Source organism: Setaria viridis, chromosome 9 (genome assembly GCF_005286985.2).
Source record: "Setaria viridis chromosome 9, Setaria_viridis_v4.0, whole genome shotgun sequence".
NCBI classification, from domain to species: Eukaryota; Viridiplantae; Streptophyta; class Magnoliopsida; order Poales; family Poaceae; genus Setaria; species Setaria viridis.
The window spans coordinates 55,996,529-56,021,621 of NC_048271.2; the positions used below are offsets into that span (position 1 = coordinate 55,996,529).

At 42.6% G+C, this 25,093-nt stretch overlaps 1 protein-coding gene, 2 long non-coding RNA genes and 1 pseudogene across 6 annotated transcripts; 2 read left to right on the forward strand and 2 right to left on the reverse strand.

Moving 5' to 3' along the window:
- Positions 1–2,451: 2,451 nt before the first annotated feature.
- Positions 2,452–6,343, forward strand: LOC117838164 (uncharacterized). 4 transcript variants are annotated; one of them, XR_011897229.1, is made up of 3 exons: positions 2,622–2,950; positions 3,511–3,852; positions 3,939–6,343. It is a non-coding gene; the product is annotated as an uncharacterized lncRNA (long non-coding RNA). The 4 variants fall into 4 exon arrangements; XR_011897228.1 differs by having other exon boundaries at positions 2,762–2,950; positions 3,511–4,097; positions 4,356–6,343; XR_004636532.2 differs by having other exon boundaries at positions 2,770–2,950; positions 3,511–4,787; positions 5,714–6,343.
- A 3,435-nt stretch (positions 6,344–9,778) lies between these two features.
- Positions 9,779–12,228, forward strand: LOC117838163 (uncharacterized). The gene is made up of 4 exons (XM_034718081.1): positions 9,779–10,229; positions 10,481–10,851; positions 11,022–11,309; positions 11,725–12,228. The coding sequence occupies exons 1-4, from the start codon at positions 9,975–9,977 to the stop codon at positions 11,984–11,986; spliced, it is 1,176 nt and encodes a 391-aa protein (XP_034573972.1). The 5' UTR covers positions 9,779–9,974; the 3' UTR covers positions 11,987–12,228.
- LOC117838166 (uncharacterized) lies at positions 11,617–14,343 on the reverse strand (annotated as a pseudogene).
- A 7,671-nt stretch (positions 14,344–22,014) lies between these two features.
- LOC117837325 (uncharacterized) lies at positions 22,015–23,123 on the reverse strand. The gene is made up of 4 exons (XR_004636310.2): positions 22,894–23,123; positions 22,744–22,798; positions 22,411–22,474; positions 22,015–22,275 (listed from the first exon to the last, which is right to left on the reverse strand). It is a non-coding gene; the product is annotated as an uncharacterized lncRNA (long non-coding RNA).
- Between the last annotated feature and the right edge of the window lie 1,970 nt (positions 23,124–25,093).

Here is a 25,093-nt window from a genome sequence, read left to right on the forward strand (position 1 = left end):
GGGGGGAGGGGAAGGCAACGGGAGCGAAGGAACGGCTGGTGAGGATGGCGGGAGGGGAGGACCTGCGGGCGGTGATGGCGGTCGGGAAGGATGGCCGGCGGGAGGAGCTTGCGGCGGGACAGATGCGATGGGGCAATGCGGGAGGAAGATGGGGCAGCAGAGGAGAGAGAGGGGCAACCGGGGAATAGACCACTTTTAACAAGTTTAACACCTCTTTAACTTTAACACCCCTTTTAACACATCTGTTTGGATAGGAATGTAATAAAAAAAGTGTTAAAAGTCCCTAAGTGGCTCCACTTGGGTCACGTACATTTACCTACACGGCTACACATACTCCATGTAGGAGTATACGTTTTTACACGCATTGCCACATTATTATATGCACCAACACGGCCGATACCGATGCGTGCAACGGGTATGATGGCTTGGGAGGCGCATGTGTGATGCAGGGCAGCCTGTCTCCTCCGGTTCTGACTCGCGTCAACGAATACCAACTGAGAGCCAATCACAACACACAAACCCGCCTCCCGCGGATCGGATCGCCGCAGAGAACGCGATCTGAGTCGTCCGCACCCACTCATCCAACGGGCCGAAAACGCAAAGGAGTGCACGCACGAGCCAAACCCCCTGCTGCTCTCTCCCAATCCACCGCCTCCCAGCCTCTCCCTCCCTCGATCGATCCCCTTTCTTCCTCCATCGCGCGTGCCGCCCCAGCCTCGCCCAGTATAGCTGCTGTTTAGATGACATTATTTAGGACTGAGTCGGTGTATGTGCGTGCTCTCGTATCAATATTATTCGTGTAGATTTCAATCCAAATAGTATAGCTGCTGTAGAGTTGATTAGGTTTTGATACTTTACTTTGGACCTGCTGTCATAGCTTCTTGTGTAGCATCAGATTATTCCTCGATTTGGGTCGAAATAACTTTTTGGGTGTCCATTTGTGTGAGCTAGATGTAGAACCAGAGAGGTCAATACCTAGGTTTGTTCTAAACATTGGACTTATGTGCACAATTAGCTAGCTTGAGGTGGTCAGAATATCGAATCCATTTCATTCTCATTTGCAGATTTGAGATTTATATGAACCTGGCATCATGTTTGCAACCAATTTATGTTGATTCCTTTTTATTCGAATTGGGAAAGTGTAGTTATTCTAACAGATATTTGCTGGATCTGTAGGCCGAGTGCGGCTAGTCCACGTCGTGCAGGAACTCGTCTCCGAGTCCCAACGTGGCGACCATGCCGCCGCCGCCGTAGTTTCAGTGTTGTAGTGTCGTGCCGTGAAAACTGTGATGTGTGCTGGACCCTTGTTTTGGTGTTGGTGTCTAGCTGACGTGTATGCTTGTACGACGAGAGTTAAAAACATACTCACATGATATCATGGTGCATTTTACTATCAACTTATGTTGATGCCTTTTTTATTCCAATTGGGAAAGTGTAGCAGGCTGTTCACTATTTTTAATTCTAAAACATACTTGCCAGATCTGTAGGCCGGGTGGGGCGTGTCGACGTCGTGCAGGGGCTCGCCCCCGATACCCACCGCTGCGACCTCGAAGCCGCCATTCAGGGGCTTGTTGACATCGGAACCCCAAGGTACCTCCTTTTTCTGTTACATAGATAGATGGTGATGTTAATTATTTTCAATGTTGTATTGTCGTGCCCTGGGGACAATGAGCTGTGCTGGAACCTTGTTCTGGTGTTGGTGTCTAGCTCATTTGTCAAATAGCTTTTTTCACATTCTATGCTTGTATGATTAGAGTCAAAAACATACTGCCATGATGGCATGATGCATTTAACTCTCTAGTGTATAACTATGTAAGCTTGAAGCCAATGGGAATTCTATAATTTGAGTCCATTATGCTTGAAAAGTTCACTTTAGGGTTTGATCATGAAATTTCAGAATTGCAGCACTATTTTCATCTAGCTTGTAACTGAAATGTGCCAATTATTCTTGTATGTGAAATGTTGAGAACTTTAATTGTCCAATTTTGGAAGCTTTTCATGTTCAGAACCAGCTACGTTTGTATATTAAGAAAACTTGATAACTTCAATTGTTAAATCTGTCTTCTTAATTCCAAGTATCTCGCTTTATGCAGGCTGTGACACGGGAAGAGCCATTGGAGTTGTACAAAGACATGGTTCTTGGCCGTAATTTCGAGGGCATGAGTGTGCAAATGTACTACCGTTTAGTAAATGCTTAGGTTTGTTCTAAACATTGACGTGATGTGCAAAATTAGCTAGCTCGAGCTGGTCAGGATATTGAATCCAGCGTGCTATTGCTACCCATTTTGTTTTCTTTGCAGTTTTGAGATTAGTTTTGTTCAAATATTACTTGTTTAATATGAATCTAGCGATTCCAGATTTGAGATCAATTTCTGCTGATGGCTATTGGGGAAGCGTAGGCGTCCATTTTGCATTTAACTATCTACTGTAGTATAACTATGTAAATTGACGATATGCCGTGAAGCCTTAGATAACTTCAGGCCAATGGGACTTAAAAATCTGAGCTTTGTTGTTCACCATATATTATTTTAGTCTATATCTGAATTTTTACTAGGCCATGCAAATTTGCTTCAGAAAAGAACAATGCTATGGAAGACTTGGTTCTATTTGTCCAAATCTATATTGTCAGTTCGGAAAATTATTATATTGTTCAAATGTTCTATTTTATCTGACATACAAGTAGTAGTGAAGCCTGCTTTTGTACTCTAGCTTTGTCGACCTGGGCGTCATGGATCCCGACCACGATGACACCCCGAGCAAGGCACCTCACCTGCTCTCAACCACCACTCCATGATGGTGTTTTTCCCCTCTGCACTAGCTAGTTTGGACCAGCTCTGTTTTGTTTTCTAATCTGCTTGGTGTTGCTTGGCAGGGAAATTGGAGGGAGCTGTTTGAGCACCTGACCAACGTGATCCTGCTGAACCTCAGCATCCATGTATGGTACAAAGAGGTATGATACGAAGGCGACTTACACAACACGTTCCTTAATTCTGCTATACAGAGAGAGCACAACCTTGTGTTGGATTTGAGTCCACTCCAAAGCAAGCAATGGTGGATGATTTGCTTTGGTGTTGGTATCTAGCTCACATGTGAAATAGCTTTTTTCCGCATTCTATTCTTGTATGATGAGAGTTTAAAACGTGATGGCATGATCCACTTTTGCATTTAACTATCTAGTGTATAACTATGTAAGTTGACTATGCCATCAAAATTTGAATAACTTGTGGCCAGTGGGAGTTAAAAACCAACCTTTCTTGTTATCCTTTGTAGCCTATGTTGAAATTTTACTATGCCATGAAAATTTGCTTCAGAAAAGAAACTTGCTTCTTCTTGTCTGAATATGCATTCTCAGTCCTGTCAAAATATAGTAGCGTTCAAATGTTCTATTTCATTTGACATACAAGTGGTAGTCGTTGTGAAGCCTGTATTTTGTACTACTGGGCAGTTATTCTTCCTTGTATTGTCTTCTTACAAGCTAAATTGACAGTTTCTTATACTGTTCTTGTGCAGACCAATGGCTTTCGGCGTTTTGGTCGGGCGTGGCCCAATTTCAATCTCCGCCACTCACGCTGCCCCGCCGTGCTATCGGCGCCTCTCCCTCACCACCCCGCCAGCCCCCACGCCTCGCCGGCGTGTTGGTCGCAGCGCTCCTCATCGGCCTGGCATGGTCCTCACCAGCCTGCCGCGCTCCCCACCAGACCAGGTTCAGTCAGATGCCGGCATGATCCGCCACCGCCGCCCGCTCGCGCGTTGGCCTCGGCCTGGATGCCGCTGCTGCCCCACTCGCCGAGCTCTGACCACCCGCCCCTGCAGCAGTTGCCTCCCGAAGCTAAGCCGGCCTGCAGGAGCAAGGTTAGGCCTCCTCTCTTCAGTTTTTTTCCTGTGTATATGTTGTTCGTTTCCAGTTGTGGATGGATGATAGCAGTTGCCTCCCGAAGCTAAGCCGCTCTGGACGTCGCCTGCACTGGCCCACCGCTATGGTAGGTCGCCCTGCACGCCGGCATGCCGAAGCCGCAGACGAAATCGACGCAGCCTACTGGCCTACAAGACAACTTCCTGGTTCATGGACATCAGACACGCGAAATTGCTCCCGTCAGGTTCCAAAGTCCTTTGTTCTCCGCATCTTTATGTCTTTTCTGTTCGAAAAAAGCTTCAGATTCTTCTTTACAGAAGTTAAGAATTTTGATCACTACCATATGCATCATTAGCACTTCATGCAGAAAAACATTAAGTGGTACCACATAACATTTTGATTCAGGCTGTTCACTTCTATAGGAGCATATAACTTAATCATATTCAAGTATCTGACTTCTGAATGAGATTATTCAGTGTTTTCATAGTTCAATGCTCTGCAGCTGGTGAGGTGTCAAGGTTGATAAGGATGCACGCCGGGTGAATTCCACGGCCGCTGGCAGCACGTGGACCTCATCATCTCTACTGGTAATCAACAATGTGCTTGACAAAATGTCCCAGTGGCTGCATTCAGTTTTTCTCTGCAACATACCAAAAAATCTTTTACTCTTTGGATTTGATATGTTCGTTGTTCTCACCGCTCATGGATCTCAGCGAAGCACATTTCACTGACAATTGAGAGAAATATGCTCTATTGCAGTTATACTGGCCTTTCTATAACATGATTCTCTTGTACTAACTACAAAGTGTAGGTGCCTTGCTAATTTTGTCTGTTGCAGCTAGCGTGTAAACATTGGATGGGGGTGTTGATGAGGGTACTTTGGATATTCAGAGGGCAATGTAACAAAATTGCAATCTTTGTACTTCTATACTTGGTACCACCTCTGAACTTTGTTCAAGTATTTCATTCCGGATACAGATAACGAACCAAACCGACTCAGTATATGGTATATTGCTAGGAGAAGAATCCTTATGATAGTAATACACCATAACCTGCTGGTAGAAGTTTACCCAACCCAATCTTAATTTGATTGTGTTGACAATTTACATTTATAATTGGTGACATCATTTTTCTTATGCTTATCTTTACTATTGATTCAAATTGGGTAGCACAAAAAATGCTCTGTATGGAGCTTCAGCACCCTCTTCTGATATATATAACATTGCCAAATTTGCCAATTTTTATTTGATGGAGATCTGTGTTCCCCATCTTATATATATTTCTTAATTATGGGAGCCCATCTTATAGTATTTAGTAGTTTCAAACTGCTTCTTACCTCTAGAACGAAGCGCAGGGTATCTAAAAGTGTTTGCACTGATGGACAAATTGCATAATCATGGTAAATTATACTGGTTGTTTGTCACTCATTATCTCATTTACTAATGTATGCTGGTATTATTCAGATCCTTTCCTGCAAATACGAAAGTTAAGAGTGCAAATACAAAAGTTAAGAGGATATATAGCGCTTTGTCCACGCACAAATTTTATTTTGTTGAAACAGGAGATTTGATGTTATGGGTCCATTTTTACTTCACCATTTTATTTTGTGTTCAGGTGACACTTTCTATTCACGTGACTTTGGTTGTTCTGATAACCAGGGTTTCAAGCTTAGATATCAGGTCTTATGTATTTTATTGACACATGTTTTAGCCGTAGCAAGCTTCAGATCAGAGATAGTTGTGCCCAATATCTACTTATTTCCAGCAAGTTTTCTGTATTTAAAGCTCATGTTTTTTTTTTGTCTCAATACTCTACCAACTGGTTGAGGCAGAAAAGCTAAACCCAACAATATTTTTGAAGGCCTGCGAGGTGTGAACTTTTTGATGTCAAACCTGGAGCGGCTGTGCATGTCGGGGATGATCAGAGAAATGATGTATGTGGAGCTAAAGATGCAGGCTGCGATGCACGGCTTTGGAGCTGATGCTCATTTATTCAAGTAGACATTTCTATTTATCTACATCCCAACATTAAAAATTTTATTCTATTGGGAAAAAAAATCTAGGAGCACCTTTTCTTATAAGTCTCGTGTTTAGTATCAAAATAAATGAGAACTTTGCAAGGGTGCAGACTTTCAGTTAAGCCTAGGCTCCAGTACATCATCGCCAAGAATCATGTGCAATGGAGATTCTTAATGTCATGGAGTAGGAAACAATTCATTGTTCGTACAAAGTTGGAGTAAGCTAATTTCTTTTTCACTTTCTGGAGGCAATGTGTATACAAATATAGATTATTTGACGGATGGGCTCGGGTACGGAATAGATTATTCCGTACCCAGGGTATTGTATAGTATAATCCTATATATATATATTCAGTATAGTTGTAATGGCACCTTTATAGTATAGTTTGAGGACATGGTTCAATTATCTCCGAGGCTGCTATTGTATCCGTGAAATATACAAATATATATTCCTTATTTTTTTTATCTTGATATATTCCTTATTTTACTTGTTGGTTTATTTGTGTGGCATTTTTTCTTTAAGGTTTGCCTCTCCCATTTGCGCAGCCAGTACAAGGTCTCACCATGTTGAAGACCGCTTCCAATGCTGTCATTTCCAATATCATTCCTAAAATCTAAAGAAAAAACGTGCCCTCGTTAGTCTCTCGGAACGGACAAAAATGTGAGTTGACAGGGCATTTTTCTTTTTTTTCCATGGCAACTTAGGTTTTTCCTTTTTTTTCTGGCTTTTTTGCGCACCGTTGGATGCTCATCGTACGTGGAGGAGCAGCGTCGCGCGTGCGCGGGCATGTTCGCGCGTTAGCACATGCCATATTATTTATTTCTTGTACTAGGATCGTGCCCGTGCGTTGCTACGGGCAATTCATATTCAATGATCAATGCAGTGTAATCATTGACTCACTCTAAGATCTTAGACAGTTTGTTCACATAAACAGTCAGTACGAGGACCTCGTGGTGTATTTCAGAATTTTGACACCAATGTAGTAATGAAAAGTTTCATCTACCTTATCATGGACCCAGTGCCACCACCAGCAGAATCTAGAGCATTACCTTGACAAAGAAAGCATATGGTTTAGATCATTATGACAATAACTCAACCAATTTGACAAAGCTAAAATTACAAGGAGAATAATTTACTTACTATTTAACAACATTAATACTTACTAATAAATTTATAAGTTGTGCCAGGTAGCAAGAAGTCACAAGTATCTAAAATCGAAACTTTTATTTTCCCAGCAGACCTGTCACAAGAATGAAATAACATATTAGGAGGCACGTATTACTATCAGGTTTACTAAATAATGTTTCATTATGTGTTTGAACAAAGAGGAAGTGATGGAGGTAGGGAAGCTTCTCCAATGATTTCTAGCTAAGTCTATGAGAGCACACCTGAACTAAACTAAAGATAGGGCACCAAATAAAAGCGCTACTTTAGTAAAAAGTAAGGGCAGTCAAGAGCCAATTGTGCTCTACACAAAAGCAATTAACTGGAAATTCAATATTTGTGCTCCATGCCATACCTTCCAATCATGTTATTGATAAAAGAATTGCTACTGTCATCGAAAAATCACGGATAATTTTTTTTCCTTTCTAAATATAGCACTTGGCCAAGTCTGTACTCTGTACTACCAATATCTAGCTGATTGGAAAATCAAACCTAAACTTTTTAGCACAGATTAACTTTATATGCAAGTAAAGTAGTTGAGTATTATAAATTCTGACCTTCTCATCTGCCATCATCCAACTATTACTTTGGCAAGTTTCATAGAAGGAAAATAGATCTCCCCAAAACATTGTCAAGTTAAAAAAAATGACAAACATGTGCAGATAAGAAGATAGCAAAGAGGGATCAAGTACACCTTAGGCAGACAAGGATCGATTGGCATGCTACAACCAAAGTAAAGATCGTCATTTTGAGTATTCAGTATCATAGCCACTGGGATATCCACTTCGACTCTTCCAAAAGCTTGACAGACTGGTACCTCCATTTGCCAAAATAGCGGCACGTACAGTCTACATAGTGCCATAGCTCCGTACATTGAATGCATATTGCATAACTAATCAAGATCTAAGAATTAGGAGTAAATGATCTCAGGTCGACTTACAAAGTTCCGCACAGCGGAGAATCAATTTACCGCGGGACGACGAGGGAGGCAGAGGAAAAGACGTATGAAAAAAGTCTTACTTTTGTTTTTTTAGGAGTAGAGATTTTAAGTCCAAGGAGTTGAGGCGATTCTGATTTAGCAATTTGTTTATGTTGAAAAGGTGAATAGATGTGGTTTGTTCTTGTAAAATCTGAAATTATGATAATGGATGAAACATACTCACGGTTAAATTATATTTATATTTTAGGGACTGTTTGGCAAAGCTCTACGCAGCTCCATATTCAAAAAAAAACAGCAGCTCCACTACAGAGCAGCTCCAGCGTGGATCTATGTTCTCACCGTGGAGACAACAGCTCCAAATCCAGAAATAGAATTTTTGGTTGGATTGTCCACTAATGCTCTTGGTGTTTTTCCATTTTTTTTCTCATTTTTCCTAATTACAGGGGAGGTATGCAACAGCGATCATCCTGCTGTCATATCTGGCCGTTGAATCCATAGACCCATAAAGACCGGACAAAAGCCCAGTCATTTTTCCGAGCAGTTGATTAATTGTTCATACACGAATTAATTGTCCATACATAGAAAATAAATTTAATAATTCACTACTTCATTACATTCTACCCTCCAAGCAAGAGCAAGATTGGTGGCCAGCTCATCGTGAAAAATATCCATTGTAGTGACACTGCCTTCTGAAGTAGATCCATCCGATGGAACCACAAATCGATTGTACCGTTGCGGTATTGTAGGGACAAAATTAGGATCACGATCAAACCGAGTAAAGTCTGAATCCTCACTATTATGCTCACGAATGAAATTGTGAAGGACCATACAAGCAATAACTACCATTTTTTGCTTCCACATTGGATAGTTCGGCATTTTGTATAAAATTTGTCACTTCAATGTGAATCTGAGAAAGTATGTAGCGTAGATAGATCAACGTGGCACTGGATTGCCAATTCTAATGTACCAGAATAACTAAGGTACTGATGCTCTCTTAACGTTCATTGGTAAAAGATATGTAACATATTTATGATGAATCTGCATTAGCCAAAACGCGCATTGCGCCTGCACCTTAACTGGTTACTAGTGTAATAAAAGAAAGCATCTAGTCTTTTTTTGCATTTTCCAAAAAAGACGATGAACCCCTCTCTCATAGCTCACCAAAACAGACCTCTTGGGAAGCGGAGCGGCGATAGATGAATTCGGGCCTGTTTGGCAACAAGGTGTTAAAGTTTAACACCCGTCACATCGGATGTTTGGATGCTAATTAGGAGTATTAAACATAGGCTAATTACAAAACTAATTGCACAGATGGAGTGTAATTCACGAGACGAATCTATTAAACCTAATTAGTCCATGATTTCACAATGTGGTGCTACAGTAACCATTTGCCAATGATGGATTAATTAGGCTTAATAGATTCGTCTCGCGAATTAGCATAGGGTTCTGCAATTGGTTTTATAATTAGCTCATGTTTAGTTCTTCTAATTAGCATCCGAACATCCGACGTGACACTGTTAAAGTTTACACCTCGTATCCAAACACCCCCGAAGGCGGCGCAGTCGCGAGAGTGCTCGCTCACTCGATCAAGCAGAGGCGGTGATGTGCGGGATCGGGACCCATGCCATGCTAGGGTTAGAAGGAGTTGGCTAGGTGGGCTGGGGTTTGGGATGCCGGCCGGGCCTTTTAGGCCCATTGGAGTTTTTTTTTCTTTATTTTTATTTTACAAAACTGTTTTCTTTTTATTTTCGACCGCCGCCTCCGACGGTTACAAATACGGGAAGGTCACCCTTCCTAGGAAACCAGATCAAGGAGAAGAGAGATCCAATCCAGAAAACAACAGGTAATCCCACCTATCCTGTCCCTGCGCCTCCCCATATTGTCCCCGGCGGCGAGCCTCCCCGCCGCGGGGAGGCTCGCCGCCGTCGGCCTCTCCACCTTCTTCTCCGGCCGGGCCCTGCAGTTACTTTTCTTCGGGCGGGTCGGCGCTCGGTCGGCCATGCGCACCGGCGAGGCCCCGCGCCAGGCGCGCGGTGGATTCCTCGTCGGCCGCGTCGGAGATTGGATCCGCGCGCGCACGGCTTGCGCCCACTGCGCCGACTACCCTATTCGGATACACGTGCTCAGGCGATCTCCAGCAGGAGTCGTCAAGCGCGCAGGCCGCATCTGCGCGGGGTACCGGCTGTACCTTTCCCTACGGTCCGTCTACAGCTTCTTTCAAGAATCGATACTAACAGTCTTTGCGTCTTTCCAGGTACGATACTCAAATCCCATCCCTTATTAGCCTGTTAAATTCTGCGTAGGCTTTAGACTTTAGGACGTGTTGATTGTATTCATTTTACCTCCTGTGTCATGGAAATTTTGATTTAGAATTTAGCACCTAATTCATGGCAATCTTGGTTGAGACTTAATGGCAATCTTAATTACAACAAATTCGTGGCAAATTCTGCCTATTCTTAGGTGCTGAATTTCTGCCTGTGTTTTTTTTTTCTTCTCTTGATGAAGGGCATGGAACCTGCAAACTTGCGTGACTACATTCTCCACAGCGAACGCTGGGTTTATTTGGATGTGTACATGGGTACTCTCGATGGTGGCCCCCTTCTTGGAAATGTTCCCAAAGGCCAGATGGTGGGGTATCTCCCAAGACACCTTCACCTTAATGCACAGAAGACAATGTATCTCAGCATTCAGTTGCTGCTGAAAGTCATAGGCATTGGCTGCTGTCCAAGAAACTTAATTGTCAAGAACATTGTTCTAACAAGCCCTGATTGCCGTCCCAGATTCACTGCCAACGTAGACTTTGACCAGAACCCTGATAATCGGACTTGTGATGCAGCAATGTCTGCCTTGGCAGGAATCTTTGAGACCATCCTTTGGTACTGTTTCTTTTTTCGCCCTACTGCTGTTTCTATTTTACCATGCTGCTGTTTCTTTCTTGCCCTACTGCTGTTTTTGTATTTTAGTGCTGTTTATTATTTGCCTATTATGTTCAGTCAGTGTGCTGCTGTTTCTAATGTACTGCTATCTTTTTGGCCTATTTGATCAGTAAGCATCTGCCTGGCCATGAGTCTGTACCTGACGAAGTGCACAACTTGCTCTATCTTATGCGTCAGCCGGACTGCTTCAAATTGACGGAGGCAATCCAATATCACCCATGCCTAGTGCCGCTGGAAAATAGAGGGCATCTCTTTCTGAAGGAATATCAATACACAGTTGATATCCTGAGGAAGATTGAACCTTTAAATTTCAGATACGTGATGACGCAGCTCGTGTACCCGAGACATTGGAAAATCATAGCAGAATCCAATCCATACGTCCAAGCTGTGATTGAGAGGTATGAATACACAGTATCTTGTTTTGTTTACTTTGGTACCAAGCTAACCTGGAGAACCCAGATATGTTTATTAAATTGCAATTCTGTTTTACTCCCCTATTTTCATCCTTTCAGTCATCCAGGAGATTGATTTATGTCTTTTCTGTTATTATCACTTGCCCAATTTTCTTTAGATGTTTTTTGTCACGGGCTCACTAGCAAAGTTCGAAATATCTGATACTATGTGAACATTCCCTTGTATAAGACCATTTAAAAGTTTGTTAACTGTTACTCTGCCCTTTATCGAGTTAACAATCTGAGTAATATCTATGCTCATATATCCTTTTTATTTTTATTGAAGTTTTCCTTATGCATAGAGGACCTGCTTCATTTAACCTATGATAATACGGCTCACTGGATTTCATTAACATTTCAGGGGTGACTATGACTCCGAAAGAAGCAAGGAGTCTACGTATACTCCACTTGAACCGCTCAAGTTGCAAAGGCACGCTCCATGCCATTGCCTCCAGGATGCTGCCAACAAAATGATGCCACACGGCCTGGGCTTTGAGCCAGCCGATATGAACCACTCTCTATACATAATGTCCGAGCACTTACTGGCGTCTCTTCAGTTGGCTCTCCACCGTGTAGGCCACCTAGCTTGCCTCAAAACAAGTTTCCTCTTCCCCTGGAATTAAAATGTAATTGGAGAGCTTCCCGTGGAATTAAAATGTAATTGGAGAGCACTGGTGTAGTTAGTTATGTAGATACTACAGAATTTATACATTAGGTCTGTTATATAGTACTGTACATGGCTGAAAGCACGTTTTGTTTTGTAGTTATAGATACTACAGAATTTATACATTAGGTCTGTTATATAGTACTGTATATGACAATTTGATAGAGAGCATTAAAAATAGAGATTTACCTGCTTCATCAATTACTATTATCAACCTATGCTCATTGGGTGGATCACATTGACTACCTGGAATGCTATTTGTTTCAAAATCCAATATTAATGGCATGTAATGCTAAACTAAATACCACTTGCTTGTTGCAAATTCCAATGTAGAGACACTTACCTTTCTACTTGCTCTTCATTTGCATAATATTGTCTATCCTGACATTCAGAAAGTGGTGAAGAACTTTTCATTTCCTAGTTGCAAATTAAGAGAAGTAGCTAAGAACACCAAGACTGGTAACAAGAGATGCAGAAATGAGTAAATAACATTTGTGTCTTACCTCACGCCCAATGCTGCTAAATATGTCTTGAAATTTACCTAGAGCGATTACCATGTTGTGAAGCTCCTTAAGCATTGCCTGCATAAAGAACAGACCCAATAGATTTGAGTTTTCGCAGTTCCAGAGACAATTGGAAAGCTATGAACATCTTAACAGAACAACCTGCTTATCGGAAGCCAACCTCTCAATAATCTCATCAAATCTCAAGGTAACAACGTTAATGGAAAATAACAAACTTGATGGGATCAATAGAAAGTAAGAATGAATATACCCAATGATTTCATTCTAGTAAATGGATTTCTTCTAGTTGGGGATGAAATTTATTGTTAAGCTTCTCAGCATCAAGTTGTTCCTTCAATTTATATATGATCCTCGCCCTATTTCGTAGTTCAAGCAGGTAGCTAGTAATTTTATCTCCCAAGAAACTAAGTTTCTCTACATAATGAAATACCAGAATGAATACAGATTACGCAAAGATTCTCCATAAGCATGGTAAACATGTTCACTACAGGACCACAGTCTGAAATTGAAGCCATATACAAAAAGGCACCGTACCAACAAAATCTTTCTCGAGTAGAGAAATCCTCTGGACCTTAGCCCTTGTTTACTTCCCAACTTGGGAGGTGCTAAATTGGCATTTTGCCATAAATGCGACACTGTAGCGTTTCGTTTGTATTTGTGAATTATTATCCAAATATTAACTAATTAGGCTCAAAAGATTCGTCTCGCAAAGTACAACAAAACTGTGCAATTAGTTTTTGATTTCGTCTATATTTAGTACTCCATGCATGTACCGCAAGTTTGATATGATGGGGAATCTTCTTTTTGCATAGTGTCAAAGTTGGGAGTTTGAAGGGAAGTAAACAAGGGCTTACCCTTCAATTCAGAGACTGGAATACTAACGTAAGGGACATTAATGCACAAGCACTGCACTTGATTGGTCAAACAATACTACTAATAATAAAGTTCCATTTGCGTTCATACCTACATTTTCCTTCTCACCAACTAGACATTCCACATCACCTAGTACTTGTGTTACGGAAGCAAACCTTTCCTGCTGAATTAAATAAAGCCAGATGCGAATTCAACTTCTCTGAAACCACAGCAATCTGCTTATCCTTCATCTGGATGGTCCATTGCAGAGAACATGCAGAGTACGTCCTGCCAATCAAACACGGTCGTGGGCCAAATGTCAGTTTGCCCTCATAAACAGTTTAGAACTCAAGCCTATACTCTTCGTACACACAAAATTAATGTACATATTACATCTGCAGAAGTCCATACACGGTACATAATGTACACAAGAGTAGATTGCAGCTGCTCACAAAAAGAAAGCACATGCGTCATACTGTTTCATGAATTCCTCCCTTGACTGAAGCAGCCTCTCCATGTTCTCTTTCAAATCCTTTTCGTTTCTCTCCAGCAGCTCATTGTCATTTTCAAGGGACTTGACCTGCACAGCAAAATACAACTGCAACGACTCACAGCCTGACAGACAGACAAACGCTAATCACAGTCAAGGGGAAGATTGGAGAACTCACATCATGGATTAAAAAAAACTATCAGGATGAACTATCATATGATTCCTTGAATATAAATTGTGAAACATCATGTATGGTTTATTAAGTGGCCGCAAAACAATAACAGCTACTACTGCCTAGGCCGCCAGAGTGGGAGAATGGGGCACGAACCCTAGACTCGAGCCTCTGCAGAGCGTCATCCCGCACCACCACCTCCGCCCGCAGCTCCCGCGCCTCCCGACGGCGCTCCTCCTCCGCCTCCTTCCACCGCTACTTCCACCTCTAGCCACAATAATTTCCTTTACTTATTTCATTTTAGAATCTCGATATCTATATTCGTTCTTGAACCATCTCCACCTCAAGTTCTCGGAGTACGAGAGAACAAGAGAAAGAGACTGTTGGAAGTACAAAAGAACAAGAGAAGCCTCAAATTATGGAGCAGAACATTTTGAGCATGTGTAAATGACAGTACATGCAGGAGTAATTGAACTGACAGTAGACATGTTAACTGCGCATAGCTTGCTTATAAATGTGAAATGCTGCTTTGCAGAGATCATTGAGCATCTAAAAAACCTACTACCAGTCTATTCATTTTGCAAGTAGACATGTTAACTGAACTGACAGTACACAGGTTAGCTGAGTATAGGTACTTACCAGTATTAGAATAAGCAGTACTCCCAATACTACTCCATTAAGCATTTTCAGTTTGGCAGTAGATGAAAGCATTTTCAGGAGTATAAGAAATGAAAGCAATAGGATGTACTGAACCTGAACTTGGTGACAACAATAATAGGTTGTCACTCAAGAACATGTGCACTACTCCAGCTAGTTTAAGTGACAGCAATCATTTATAGGAACATGGAAAGAAATAAGAAAACTTAGAACTATAAATGTACTCCCAGTATGTACCAATGCAGGTGCCTGAATAGCACTTAGAACTAGTAATTGTTCAGAATGACAATGTTACTGTAAAATACCCAAAAAAAAAACACTAGCAGTGACACATCTACCACAGGTAAGTACCTATGTACACCATATTACTTGACCTTGGCACTCCAAACAGCCATGACTAGGGTGAGCAATACAGGGTGTTAAATTGTGTGAAGTTTTTACCTAACAAAATCATTGTGCTAATGACCCAAAACTACCCTGTTTGCCAATATGGACAATACAAAATGATTCAAGCAACAAAATCATGACCTCCTCCTATCTACTGTTTGGTTGGAAACCGACCTCGATTTGATCCGCAACTCAATTGTGGGGGGCATGAGGAGGCAGCATAGCAAGACGCCGACAGGTAGGCCTAAACCGAGGGGAACCACATGTCCCCAATTTTAGAGAGCTTAGAGCTCTTCTAAGATAGGTTCAATCATAGCACTAGCTAGCAGTCATATTACATTCTCTCAAGTTCTAAGCTCCATATACATGCATTCATAATCGGTTAACAGATAGAGAAGAATGGAGGCACATCCGAACATTTTATTTTCCAAGGAAACGCTAACTGCACATGATTTCGATAATAATAATAATAATAAATAATAATAAAAGGTACAATATCTTATATGCTATACATAGAGCATAGCGTGGAGCCTGGTGGCATGGAGTAGCATTCAACTTTGCGTATAAGCAACTGCAGTTCTGGGGTGATCTCGACGGCGCTGCAGTGCTCGCTCACTCAATGGAGCAGAGGCGGTGATGTGCAGGATCGAGGGAGGTGTTAGCGTACTAGGGTTAGAAGGAGTTGGCTAGGTGGGCTGGGGTTTGGAATGCCGGCTGGGCCTTTTAGGCCAATTGGGGGAGGGGGGTTCTTTATTTTTATTTTACAAATCATAAAAACAAATAGAGGGAAAAGAGGAGTTTGATAAGATAGGGGCAGGTTAGGTAGGGGGCGTTTTATTTTATTCTTGTTTTGAAAACCTTTTTCGTTTTCTTTTACTCCTATTTTGATTTCTAAAAAAGGAAAATGGTTAGAAAATAGGGTTTTATTTAAAGCAAAAAAGGAGTTATCTTAGACATTAGAACAATAAGCACATGCAGTTAATCCCGCTAATCCTACATGTACCTGTGCAAGGAGAGGTACCAGGGAAATCAATATCTGTTAGCGTCCAGTCTTTTTTTCCATTTTCCAAAAACGATCGGAATTTTCATCTGAAAAGAAATCGGATTTTCGACCACCGCCTCCAACAGTTAGAAATAGAGGCATTTACCTGTGTGCCATTACAAAAGTTAGCAATTACACACAAGCCATTAAAAAAGATGAGCTCCTACGAGTGCCACCGCTCTGAACTTCTTTGCCTTGCAGGCCATTCGTACATGTTCTGTTTGTTTTTCACCGTTTGGTAGCCCTTACAGGTGGGACCGCTCCGCCAGCGGTTCAGGGCCTCACCCTCGACCGGCCCGCGCAGCTCTCGGTGCGAGTGCGCGGCCGGTCGGTGCAATGCCTTGCGGGGCTAGGCCCGAAGATGCGGGCGACGCTGGACAAGGTGGTGGGGGTCGAACAAGGTGGTGATGTTCATGAAGGGGACCGAGGACTTCCTGCAGTGCAGATTCTCCTACACCGTCGTGCAGATCCGACCGGGGCTGGCCCGACCGAGGACTTGTACATGTCCCCAATTTTAGAGAGCTTAGAGCTCTTCTAAGATAGGTTCAATCATAGCACTAGCTAGCAGTCATATTACATTCTCTCAAGTTCTAAGCTTCATGTACATGCATTCATAATCGGTTATTAGATAGAGAAGAATGGAGGCACGTCCGAACATTTTATTTTCCAAGGAAACGCTAACTGCACATGATTTCGATAATAATAAATAATAATAATAATAATAAAAGGTACAATATCTTATATGTTATACATAGAGCAGAGCGTGGAGCCTAGTGGCATGGAGTACCATTCATCTTTGCGTATCAGCAACTGCAGTTCTGGGGTGACCTCGACGGCGCTGAAGGTGATAGCTTGGCGTGTTAGCCTGACCAAGTTGTTGGTCATGTCGTTGGTCACGAAAGGTTTGTAATTATATATATATCCGGTATCGATGAGCATAGAAATGCAAAATCTGCCGCCTCCAAAGTAAGCAAGGCTGGCGGTTTCGAGGACTGGGCGATATCCGAGCCTGGAGAAACGGGCCTCCGGCCAGGACTTGATGATCGCCGGCGGCCTGGCCTCCATGTCAACGGCGCAGAAGTGGCCTCCTTCCTCTTTGGAGCAGAAGCCGAAGAGCAGCTGCCGGCTGTCGCCCAGAAAATCAGGGACCAAGATCGCCTGGCCCATCATGACAGGCAGCTCCCAGGTGCCTTCCTTGTGCCACCGGCGGCGCGCGGTGTCGAAGGTGAAGGTGCCTTCGCCGCAGATAGAGACCCATATGTGCGCGCCGGCGACGAAACATGCGGAGAAATACCATTCTGGACTGGAGAGGAGTGGTGGATCCGGGATGGGGAGCCAGGCCCAGCGCCGGCGGTTCTCCTCCTCCTCCTCCTCCTCCGTGTCGTGGAGGCGGAGTAGAAGCTCGAAGTGGTGAGCACCTTCGGGATCACGGTGCGGAAGGCGGGACATGGCGAAGAACATACCTGCGACGGGAACAAGTACAATCGCGGGCTTGCTGGATAGCATGTCCGGTCCGGCGGAGATGGAGCGCGAGCCGGTGTCGCAGAGCAAAGTCCGGGCGTCATCGGCAGCGACAGCGGCAACGAGGTTGCCGGAGACGGCGATGGTCAAGCAATCCCAGGCAACGCCGTGGTTGAACCGGGCGGCGGGTTCGGGGAGGCTGAGAATCGGTGGGAATTCTTCGGCGGGTCCGCCGGCGAAGAGATGGTTGAGGTTGTTGAACTCGAAGATCAAGTACCCCACCCGGACGTCGTTCACGAGCACCATGGCTCGACTTTGCGCGGCGGCCATCGATCGATTTCGTAGCCCTCAAAGGAAAGGGTTTGGAGGATGTTGATGTGGATCTGATCTGATATTTATAAAAGAGAGAACGGAGGGCAGCGGAGCGGAGTAGGACACGGTTTCCGGTTGTCGGTCGGTTATTATCGTGGAGTATGAATTCCCGTCGGACCAGCGAAAGGAAAGGGACGGGACGTAGTTTCCATTGAGGTGGATGTACTTCTCTGTTCCTCTTTTACTTCGTATTATAAAAGGCAGCGGTTGGTTATTATTGCAGAGCATGTCCGGTTTCACTACGAGGAAGCTAAAAATTGCGAGTGTATTTTTTTTGACGAGTGTTTTTTTTCGAGCACTCGGCAAAGAAGTTCTTCGTCGAGTGCTAAGCCAAAAACACTTGGCAAATCGGAGCTTTGCCGAGTGTCAAAAAAACACTCGGTAAACCACCCTCTTTGCCGAGTGTCAAAAAAACACTCGGCAAAGAGGGAGGTTTGCCGAGTGTCAAAAAAGATACTCGGCAAAGAGGGGCTTTGCCGAGTGTTTTTTTGACACTCGGCAAAAAAATAATTTTTTTTCCTTTTTTCACCATGAAATTTTTTCTACTCCCCACATACAACATGTGGTACTCCATGTTAAAATTTGGTATATTTTTAGATTTATTTGCTATATTTATTTAATTAATTGCATTTCAAGGAAATTTTTGGTATAAGTCAAATTTGAACTGCAAGTGATTCGAATTATGGAACAAAATGAGTAGGAAAATGATATTTATGTTATTTGGCCCAATTTGAGACCTGACCCATGAAATGAAAAGAAATTTTGAACATCTTGTTCAAGAAACATGACCATGAACGTGTGGTAGTAGTATTTTTAAATTGTAAAAAAACAAGCAAAGTCTGAAAATCATGAGATTTGTCATGATGTGATGATATAATACGTGGAGGCTGTGGAAAAAAAATTGAGAAGGTTTTGCACATTTCATCATGTACAATGATTACAAACCGAAACATCTCAGAAGAAGAATAGTAACTTTGAGAGGATTAGATAAGATTTAGAGTCGAAGTGACGATCGAGTTTGGTTTGACTACAAAACTTTTTGTATAGTCAATAGATAACATATATTGGTTCGTGTGAAAATTTGGTATTTTTTTGAAATTGTTGGAAATTTTTAATTTTTTTTCAAAAAAAGTTTGCCGAGTGTCCTACTGTTGACGCCAGATTTTGACACGTGTAAAATCGGCGTTAGGAGAAGAGGAGATCGGAAGATGCGACGAGATACAAGGGCGATGATTGGAAATCGGCCGATTGGTGCTAGAGTCAAGGATCGGCCAATTGATGTTACAGTCGAAGATCGGCCGATTGATCCTTGGAGTTCCGCCTCGCCCGAGCCCTGAGGCTTGGGATCAGACGCGCCCGACCCCCAAGGGAGGATCTCCACCTCGCTCGACCCCTGAGGCTTGGGATCGGACGCGCCCGACCCCCAAAGGAGGATCTCCGCCTCGCCCGACCCCTGGGGCTTGAGATCGGACGCGCCCGACCCCCAAGGGAGGATCTCCGCCTCGTCCGACCTTAGTCCCCAGGGTCGTGATGAGTCTGAGCCCTTGACATGTGGGTCCTGATCGGTTACCCCCTTGGCAAAGAGGTGATCGGCCGATTAGAAGGTTGGAATAGCTGGGCCGATGTGGGCTTAAAAAAGATTATGAAGATGAAGAGGGGGTCAGCCCATGAAGCGTGTGAAAGTAGTACGAGTCGTACTTGTAAATATTCGTTTTCTGTTTAAATTTAGGGATAGAGTTCTAGTCGGATAAGAGGTTTTTCTGTTTAAACTTAGGGATAGAGTTCTAGTCGGATAAGAAGTCATTTGTATGGGGCTATAAATAGCCACCCTTATGGATCTGTAAAGAACAATCAACTCAATACAACAACCTACTTTTTCCTCGTACTTACTTTCAAGCAGGCGACTTCGCCAATACTTTTCTTCTTTCCACGAGTTCGTACGGGTTGGCGGGGCTGCATCAACTTGACCTCCGACCGATCTAGTAAGTTCCGTTTATCGAGTAATTTCTAAGCTTTAACTTCGGGCGCATCGCTGTCGTTTTGTTTAGATTTATTCACCAGTTATCGATACTTACTAGAATTCTAGGTTTTACCTGTTGTTCTAGTTTTATCACCAGTTATCCAGCTAGGAATTGATACTTTCGGCTTTTCTTGTACTTTGTTGTTTAATCTACCTATTTCATGTATAGCTGATTAGATCTGTTCCTAGTGTTGCTACTGTAGCGTTGTTTAGATTACTCTAGTAGTTTTCTTCATAAACGTTGCCTGGTAATCGGTTGCTTCATAGCCGGTTTCCTTATTACTGTAAATCGGCCGATTTGCTGATAAGCTATTTCAAGATCGGAATCTTAGCCGATCGCAACCTCTGGGATTTGACACGTTTATTTCCTTGCCAATCAACAGGTCAGATTGGCTAGCACGCCGCGCGAATCACACCAGGGCTTTCACCCGAACAGGAGCTAAGCAGATTCTCCCGGGTCGTGTCCGACGCTGGGAATTCGATCAGTGATTTCTAGCGCCAACACCTACGTTGGACCAGCGAAAGGAAAGGGACGTAGGTGGAAGGTACAGTTTCAATCGATCTGGGTGTCCTATTTGCAATCTCAAGATCGGAACTCGTCTGCTCATGTCCGTTACACCGCCAACGAACAAACAGCATTCGCTAAAGCTGAAAAATTCAGTGCACCAGAGGCAGCATGGATGAAGAAAGAACTTAGGAGTTCATCAAGGGAGAAAAACATTTTGTTTACAATCTGCGATCTACATTGAACTAAAGAGGAGGCACCAAGCTTCAGGGATTGTTTTATCTTCGGCTCTAAATCTTCGGCTCCAGAGGCGAGCTTCAGGGATTGTTTTATCTTCGGCTCCAGAGGCGAGCTTCATCTCTGCATAGTTGCCAAAATCTAGAGTGTGACGGGGCGGAGCGTTGGAACACCAAGTCATTTCGATGCTTCCAAAGCATCCAGCAGATTAGCAATATGAATCCTGAGAATTGACGGGCAGGCAGTGTTGTCGGACGGGTAATAGCCATCAGCTGGGTAACATTGGCGCCGTCTGTGTTGAATCCGAGTGAGTCCCAGACATGGGAGGCGAAGCGGCATTAAAGATGATATGGTCACAGTCTTCGTATTGTCCACACAGCTCACAAGAAGGATCGTCCAAGATATTCTTCTGGCAAGATTTGCTCGGCACTGAATCCTCCGTTGCATTAGCAGCCATCCGAAAAACTGAATGCGTGGAGGCGCCTTATTTCGCCAAATGAATTTGGCAAACGGAGACTGAGATGATCCGGCAGAAATCATGAGCTTGTTGTAGATCTCAGCAGAAGGCAGCCGCTCCTTATCAGTGCCTAGGTGGTTTGTTTGAATTCTAAATGCTCAATTGAAGCATGAGCCCTGGGATTAAGCGGTGCTCTCAACAAAGGGTGTGAGTGAGTGTAGTGTAACCTCTGCTGGGGGGGCGGCGGTCGGTGGTCCTGGAGAGCACCGCTGGGGACGGCATGGCGACCTCGTCGGTGCCGCCCCACACGATGACGCTGCGGCCGGTGTCCCGGTCCACCAGGCGGTACGCTCCTGGGGTGTCCATTGGCACCTTGTCGTAGCCGCGGGTCTCGTCCCCCTCCGCCGCCGCCCAGCTCCGGCGGGAGCCGGCGCAGGAAACGGAGACGGAAGTCCGCAGGGAGGCAGGGTGGCGGAGCATCAGGGGAACCGCGCGGGCCTGAGCCCCCGCCACCTCCATCTCCTCCTCGGCGTCGTCGTCCTGCTCTCTCCTAACAGAAGTTTCGTAACAGAAGTTTATAATGATAGAAGAAATTACTGTGTAAATGCAACAGTACATGTTAAATGCACCAGCAGGTAATAACATGACAAATTTCCCTAATTCCCCTAACATGAAAAAATTTCGTGAGCTTTTTTGGAGCCTTCTTCTTATAAACAATGAACACTTTCTTCATTTCATTAATTCATAAACTGCAACCAATATTGGATTATTGAATGTGTTGGACATCAAAATCCATATAATTTCTCAGACAGTATTTGCAAGCTTAAATACCAAACAAGAACGGGCAATCCTACCATGAAACAAATATTCAGAGATTAGTAAAGAAGCAGGATCTGCCAACCAGTCAGTATTCTCCATTCTAAAGTTTTGCAATTCACAATGACTCAAATTGCACACTTTACCTTGTTTTCGTCTCCAGCACTAGCCAGCAATGCCCCATCTGAAGCAAAATCACAGCAAAAAATCTTTTTGCTACTGGCTTTCAGACTTAAAACTTCCTCGATGATGATTCCTGGATGTGTACCAAGTACTTCATATCATTATATTTCTTGGATATATATACAGTGGTGAATGTGGTGTTTTCTTTATCTGATTCTTTTTAAAGAAACTAGTGCTTTCAATAATTCTTTAAATGTAGAAAAAATACCCATTGTTTTCTTCGTAACAACATCCCCTGATAAATCAAGCATGTCATCTGCACATTTTCCATACTGGCAAGAAATCTTTAGTGATCACCATGTACATCATACAGCTTTTCGATAACAAGTATGAATGTTTACTGGAGCAATGTTTATTAGCATAACAGAACTTCTGCCCAACATACTGCAGCAATGTTTATTAGCACGACAAAAATTCTGTCCAATATCTATGCGGTGTTAGTTTTACTTCACAACAATATAAATCATAACCTCACGAAAAGCATACGAAAGAAACTAAAGAAAACAGTATAATATAAAAGGCAATATTTGTAGAAACTTACAGGTGGCTGTTGATACGGTTGCGGCATATGCCTGGGGGCAGTCCTATAGTATGTGCTGGTGTAAGAAATAATTACTGTGAATATAATTGGAGAATGATGGAAATGTAGATGAAATTTATTAAGGAAATTTAGCAGAACTACAGGTGTTACCTCTTATAGACATGTGAATTTACTAGGTCCATCCTGCCAACACCAGGGAGTTGGTGGAACTCTTGAGAATTCATCTGGGGTGAATCAGCAACAGGATCCTGGTGCATTGTATGGTTGAATATGCCATCATTTGATCTATTTGCATTGGCAAGAGTAGCAGCACTTTGCTGAATTTGCTCCTCTGCTTGACTGAAGTGGTTGCCCACCTCCAATGGTTTTTGCTCTGGTGCATGCCCCTGGATCAAGTTAGAAGTTAAACTTTAGAGAAATTGTCAATATTTTATTTTTAAAAAACACAATCCTAAACTCCTTCAGAAGGGCCTATATTGTTTCAGTGCACAGATACATCCTATTAGAAAACAGGCAAGGGGGTGCTAATTACTTACTTCCGGGCATGCCGGATCACCTGGACTTGAAATGAAGGTTGGCCAAAATATAGACCACCAATCAGAGAGGAATCCTCCAGGAATATCAATTTCTGACATGTATAAAAAAAACATAGTCCCATTAAGAGATATCATAGTAACTAACTTGAGGATAATTAATGAACATATTTCTTTCACGAAAAAATGAGCAAGTAATCTAGCTCTATGTAAGATATTTGGGTAGCTCAGAATAAGCATATCTACACCAGATGATGAAATTTACAGATGGCTGTTGTTATAGATGATTACCAATAATCATAATTTCAGATATAAAATGGGAATTGGGAAGAGACCCATTTGTTAGGTAACGATTGTATTCCTTAAAACAAGCAACTATGCTCGAAGCCACTTTTTCTGGAAGGATCAAGAAATGAGTCAAAATAATAAAACTATTGGAAAATGATGTTATCAATTACATGACAAAATTCCATTATTTCTTTAAGTCCCATCGAGAAAATTAACGAGTTGGGGATGAAGACAACAACAGAAGCTTAAGTGCACATGAAAATGGTATTTTGGGAGGATGTCTGTGAAGGTGATAACCATTTTGAATAATAAGTGCACATCATGGTCATGAAGGTAATTACTCTGAGGATCAGTTGCAAATGGCTTTATTCAGTCTCTTTCACAAAGGCTTCAGCAGTTGCGAGCAGATTGCGTTGGATCAGGTAATCGTAAATGTAGACATCCAGCCTATGAAGGAATGAATTAGTAAAATTTGAAATAAACTCAATGGCTACTCATGAAGAAAATGGAGAACAAAAATGATTCAGTAGGCATGCAAATCCACAAAACCAATGAACAAGCTAACATTAACCAGCTTGGTAGTCTGAACAGACAAGATAAATGCCCTGAAACACAGACGCACATTAAAATAGTGTAAATTACCACCTCAGCTTAATAATATTTGTTTGGTACGCATATGTAGGAAGCACAAAACCTAAGTACAAGATTTTACTAAATTGGACATTTACCATTAGATAAATGTAATAATTGATCTGTGCAATGGCTGCAGGTTTGATATGATTCCACTAAATGTTACTCAAATAGCAGTACGCCGGCTGGGCATGTGGACTGGATAAACATTATGAGACGAAGGGACTAACATGAATAGATGCATATCAGTGACAATGTAGCACAACTAGTTTAACAAGGGAATGCAAAAAGATCTTCAACAACTTGGCAAGTTGGCATTAGTAGGTAAGTAATGCTCAAAATGCAATATAAACTTCTTTCCTCTTCTCAAGCTTAATGAAGGGCAATTCCATAAAAAGATGCTCAAAATGGCAAGTCATCACATACTCAAAAAACTTTATTTAGGAAAACTGCATCTGGAATTTATGATGAGTGCAAACATTGATACCTTGGACATGATACAACAACGAACAAAAGCTAACAGGTCCCCATTTTTTTTTAAAAAAAAACTCACTCTGTAGTGTAAGGTGGAGGAGGCGGAGATACCTCCCTGTCCATGGCTAAATAAGCTCACCGAGCTGCAACTGCACCAAAGAAAGAAGAAACAAATGAATAACTAAGCAAATAAGCACAACACCTTCTTTTTGAAATAAAAGAGAGACCAATACATCTTCCTTTTTTAAAAAAAAATAATTACCAGTCAGATATAAAATTTTGTAGTTGACAAATGTTTCATTTAAAATTGTTTAGCTGCCCAAAACTTCGTTATAAGGTTATATAAAAAATATGTTCCACCACGTCAGCAAACCGTGTCTCCAGAATCGAGCTCTCCCATTGGCCCAAACCTCCTCTTCCTGAAT

Coding starts and splice junctions, on each gene's coding strand:
- LOC117838163 (XM_034718081.1), top strand. CDS start 9,975: ATGCGCACCGGCGAGGCCCCGCGCCAGGCGCGCGGTGGATTCCTCGTC. Junction 10,852..11,021: donor ATCTTTGAGACCATCCTTTG/GTACTGTTTCTT, acceptor CTATTTGATCAG/TAAGCATCTGCCTGGCCATG. Junction 11,310..11,724: donor GTCCAAGCTGTGATTGAGAG/GTATGAATACAC, acceptor TTAACATTTCAG/GGGTGACTATGACTCCGAAA.